The sequence below is a fragment of the Zonotrichia leucophrys genome, chromosome 7 (assembly GCF_028769735.1).
Source record: "Zonotrichia leucophrys gambelii isolate GWCS_2022_RI chromosome 7, RI_Zleu_2.0, whole genome shotgun sequence".
Classification (NCBI taxonomy): Eukaryota; Metazoa; Chordata; class Aves; order Passeriformes; family Passerellidae; genus Zonotrichia; species Zonotrichia leucophrys.
In genome coordinates this window covers 30104631-30109703 of record NC_088177.1, presented here as the reverse complement: position 1 = coordinate 30109703, position 5073 = coordinate 30104631, and the positions used below count along the sequence as shown (strand labels likewise).

The following is a 5073-nucleotide window of genomic DNA, read 5'->3' as shown; positions in this document are numbered from 1 at the left end:
TTTCCTGGTTCTCATCTGCCTTCCTTTCCCTGACCTCTTTGGGTCTGGTGGGAAGCTCACCCCTTCCCATGCTTCACTAGGCTCTGATACAGGGAGGGTTTGTGCTACCACCCACTTCCCTGTCCTTCCCAGGCCTTGGGGTAATTCTTGCTGCCCTGTGGCAGGTGAACATACCCTCCTGCATGGAAAAGCAGCTCCCAGCATAACTGCTTTGGTCTGGAGTCTTTCGTATGTGTTAGGGACTATCCCATGCATCGTTAATCAAGGGGAACAGTTCAGTCCAACCTTACAAGGGGGGTAGGAAGGGTTGGGTGCTGAGAGCTGGCCCTTGCTGCTTCAGGGTTCTGTCCCCCCAGTATGGTAGGTGAATGCTGGGTGCATGGGCAGGTTCTTGGGGCCCAGAGGAGGTGCTGATGTGTGGGCCCTGGGTCTGTTAGAGAGCCTTTCCCTCCCCTCTCCTCGCAGCCCACCATTTCCCAGTACTGGGCCCTGTTTCTCTGGTCTCCTTGGTGACAATCTCATCTCTCCTCGGCTTCTCTCCAGCACCTGAAAATAGCCTCCGAAAGTGGAGATGCCTGCTCCCTTCCCTGCTGCCAGCACCCACGATGGCCAGGCTGGAGCCAGGCTGTTCTGCTCAGCACAGCTGTAAGGGTCTGGCCTCATGGGCCCCTGCACCGCTGCGGGACTTGGACCACCCTGTGAGCCAGCACCGAGCTCGTCCCTCCTCTTCCTGCCTGCTCTGAGGCAGCACCAGGGAACTCCTTGTACCTCGCCATGGGCCTATATCCAGCTGTCCCCTGCAGCCAGAGAGCTGTATCTTTAGCCCTGTAGCCACCAACCCTGCAGCCAGCCCACAGCCTCCCAGAAATAGAAATCGGAGCCGGGAGCGGGCAGAGGGCGAGCAGGAGGGAATGGCCCCGCGGCAAGGAAGGAGGTTACTAACCCACAGGTCGGGCTGTCTCCGCCGTGGGAGCAGGGTCACCCCAGGACAGTGAGCTGCAGCAGGATCCGGGGCAGGGACAGGCAGGGCTGGGCAGCGCCGAGGACAAAGGGTCCGCATCCACCCAGCCCGTGGCTGGATCCAGCCATTCTCCAGCATCCCCGTGGAGAGGGGAACGCTGCGTTCCCCACCGCGGCGGGGCCGGGCAGCACGGGGCAGGCTGGGCCGCGTCCCGGCGGCGCGGAGCACCGCTCCTGGAGGACGGGGGGCGCGGAGCGGGGTGTCCCTCCGCTCTCTGCCCCCAGCCATCCCTCCATCGCGCCCTTCCTCGGGGCCCCAGGGCCTGCGCTGCCCCCGGGGCCGCCACCACCTAGTTCAGCCCGAGGCTGCTCGGTGGCTGCGGGCGCTGCTCGGCGGTGTCGGCCGCGTCCCCCCCCCGCGGCGGTGGCGGTGGGGGCATGGCTGGCATTGCTCGCTGACACTCTATCTGCCAGGGCCGCGCCAGCCGCGGGCCCAGAATAGCAGCGCTGCCCCGCAGATAGCATGGAGCGGCTCCGTGGCCCCGCCGCGTCCCAGGTACCGTAAGGCTGGGTGGGGGGCGCGGCACGACAGACCCCCGATTGGGGACAGGCCACCCCGGGGGCAGGAGAATGTGGGCGGCTGACGGACCCCTTCCCTCCGACATGCAGCCCTGGGGACAAGGACGTCCTTGTCCCAGCTGTGCCAAGCCCCTTGGGAATGGTCGGGGCAGGTGGTGCAGGGTCTCTTCCTTCTCCGTGTTGGCTCTAGGCTCCTTAGGGAGTGGTGGTCCCCGTCTCCGTGCCTTCATTATTTTAGGGTGGCCTGTAAACTTTGGCTCTGTCAGGAAGATTTGTGGCTGGGGTAGCTCTTCCCTCTGCATGTGCTGCTGTGTTAAATAGGGTCTCCTGGGGACTGGGGGAACGGGGTCAGCCATCCGGCGCTGTGTGTTCCCTTCTTCCTCGGGCTGCTGCTTTGTTTAGTATCGGTTTCCTGGGATGGACCTGGTCCCTGGGAGGGCCCAATGGGGTTGGTGAGGCTCTCTGCACAGGAAGAAGTGAGAACGGAATTTACACCGGACTGGGAGAGGATGGGTGCAGAGCCGCTGTGGGACATGCTTGGCTCCAGCAGCTGAGAGAGAAGGCAGGAGGTCCTGCCATCCATGCTTTGTCCTGTTCTGGAGATCCCTGCTGTCTCCCCAGAGCAGGAGGACAAGCTGGGCGTCCCGGACTGGAGCTGCCGTGGAGACTCTGGGGGTCCTGGGCTGGTGGGGGGTGCCCACATCCCCACCCTGAAAAGACAGTTCTCTCTGCCTGGCTTGGGTGGGCAGAGCAGCTGGGTGGGTGCAGGCAGAATCCATGGGTGGGAAAAAGACTGAGTTGACTCCTGCTGACCCCTGCTCACTGTGCGCCCTCTCAGGTGGCGCTGCTGGATGCTGTTGCATGCCCTGAGGAAGAAGGTGGGTAGCAGGAAGAATCTAGGTATGTAGGAGGGGGGACTGCCTTACCTTGTGACAAGTGCATTGGTTCTCTGCCCACCCTGCCCATACCCCTCTCCTCAGCTGGAGTCTGCCCCAGGCTGGAGAACGGCTATGGAGAACTGTTCCTGTGGAATTTGGAACAGGGGGCTCTGTCAGCAGCATCCCCTGCTCCCCCCAGGCAGGAGGGAGACCCAGCAGCTGAGACCCAGCAGCTCAGCTTACTGGCTAGGGCTGGGGTGACTTTGCCTGCAGGGTTTCCGAAGGCTGTATGCCCCAGGGAGGAGGAAGAGGAGGAGGAAGAATACAGGAGACCTGTCACCTTCACACTGGGAAATGAGATACTGGGGCTGGGCCCAGAGACCGAGTTTCAGACCCCTGATGCTGAGGTCTATATGCACTTCTTGAGGAGCCACTGCTGCTATGATGCCATCCCCACCAGCTGCAAGCTCGTTGTCTTTGACATCTCCCTGGAGGTGATAACCTGGGGGATGAGTGGGGATGGGCAGTGAAGAAGCAAGCTTGGGGATCCTCTGAACCCCTCTGCACTCTGCCAGCAGATCAAGAAAGCCTTTTTGGCACTGGTGGCCAACGGGGTTCGTGCTGCCCCACTCTGGGACAGCAAGACGCAGAGCTTTGTGGGTGAGTGACAGAAGCAATGCCTGGCCCCAGCCCCTGCCTGGCAGAGCGGGTACAGGCAGCACTGCCAGCCCCATGTGTCTCCACAGGGATGCTCACCATCACCGACTTCATCAACATCCTGCACCGCTACTACCGCTCACCTTTGGTGAGTGCCACGAGGAGGGCTTGGGGGATCAGGACACGCATGGGGCAGGGAGTAGCTGTCCCCACCACTCCTGGTCCCTTCTTAATTGCTAGACAATGACCAGGGAATGATTCCGGGCCAGATCAGCATCTACTTGTTGCTCCCCTGCTTGGCCCCCAAAATTTAATCCCTGTGTTTGGGTGTTGGGGCACGATGCCCAAGGAAGGGAGCAGTGTCTCAGAGTGCCCTCAGTCCCCCATGGAGCCACCACGACCAGGGCATTTCCCTGCCTCCAGGTGCAGATCTACGAGGTGGAGGAGCACAAGATTGAGACCTGGAGAGGTAAAAAACATGTGGGTAGCTGGGCTGATGTTGTCACACAGGGCATGGAGGTGGGCTCTGGGATTGTGGGGCTGCAAGAGAGGGCTGGAGGACCTCCTCTCATAGCTCTCTCCCTTGGCAGAGGTGTACCTGCAGGGCTCCCTCAAGCCACTGGTCTACATCTCTCCGAGCAATAGGTGAGAATCTGTCCACTGAGGGGGAGCACACCCCTTGCAGTGGGGTGTGTGCACCTGAACACAGCCCTGTCCCACCACGATGTCCACATCACCCACAGCCTCTTCGATGCTGTCTACTCCCTGATCAAGCACAAGATCCACCGCCTGCCTGTCATTGAGCCTGTCTCGGGCAATGTCCTGCACATCCTGACGCACAAGCGCATCCTCAAGTTCCTCCACATCTTTGTGAGTGCTGGGCTGTTTGTGCACGCTCATGGCTGGTGTCACAGGCAAGGGTGTCAAGGTACATGCAGGTGCCAGCCCAGCCCTGCCCTGTCCCATTGAAGGCTTCTACCATCCCCAAGCCACGCTTCCTGAAGAAAACAGTGCAGGAACTGTGCATTGGCACCTTCCGTGATCTGGCCGTCGTGGCTGAGACTGCCCCAGTCCACACTGCCCTGGAGATTTTTGTGGATCGCCGTGTCTCCGCCTTGCCTGTCATCAATGATGCTGGTACCTGGGGAGGGAAAATGTGACGTCCTCATCTCCCTCTGCTAGCAGCTCCAGCACCATCCCTACCCAAAACCCCTCTCCTGGCCCTTAGGCTGCCCCTTGGGTGTGGGAGGAACATGGCAGGTGGTCCCTAGGGCTCCTTCTGCAGCCCCTGCTCTGTTTCTCTTTGCAGGGCAGGTGGTTGGCCTGTACTCGCGGTTTGATGTCATTGTGAGTACCCTGCGTGTGTGCATGCCCAGGCTCAAGTTGGCCCCTTGCATGCGCTGGTGGGGTGCTTATACCTGTCTGTGCCCATGCCAACCCACCCCACATGCACTGTCATTGCACGTGCCAGTGCACATTTTCTCTGTGCACCTCCTGGGCTCGGTGTCCCCTCTCTGTTTGGCAGAATGGGGTGTAAGGATGCCTTGGGGCGCTGAATGGGGACACATCTATCACAGCACCTGGCAGCCCAAAAGACCTACAACAACCTGGACATCAGTGTGAGGGAGGCGCTGCGGCAGCGCAGCGTCTGCCTGGAGGGGGTCCTCACCTGCTACCCCCACGAACCCATGGAGGACATAATTGACCGCATTGCCAAGGAGCAGGTGAGTGGCCGCGGTGCCCTGTGCCAGCCACGGCTGCCAGCTGCCCAGCCTGCCTGTGATGCTCTGCCTGCACCCACAGGTCCATCGCCTGGTTCTGGTGGATGAAAACCGCTACCCGCGGGGCATCGTCTCCCTCTCTGACATCCTGCAGGCCCTTGTGCTCACTCCTGCAGGTATTGATGCTCTTAACTCTTAGCCCACGGTGCTCCATCTTTCTCCACTTGCACCCTCAATTTCTCTCCACTTCAGGTAGGCGCCACCCCCGCATTGCTGTG

General features: G+C 60.9%; 1 protein-coding gene across 1 annotated transcript; it reads left to right on the top strand.

Moving 5' to 3' along the window:
* Positions 1–1435: 1435 nt before the first annotated feature.
* Positions 1436–5073, top strand: PRKAG3 (protein kinase AMP-activated non-catalytic subunit gamma 3). The gene is made up of 12 exons (XM_064718135.1): positions 1436–1516; positions 2378–2417; positions 2691–2911; positions 2996–3077; positions 3164–3222; positions 3498–3543; positions 3665–3719; positions 3818–3944; positions 4046–4211; positions 4384–4421; positions 4652–4798; positions 4878–5073. Exons 1-12 carry the CDS (start codon positions 1484–1486, stop codon positions 4992–4994), a joined length of 1131 nt encoding a protein of 376 aa, XP_064574205.1. The 5' UTR covers positions 1436–1483; the 3' UTR covers positions 4995–5073.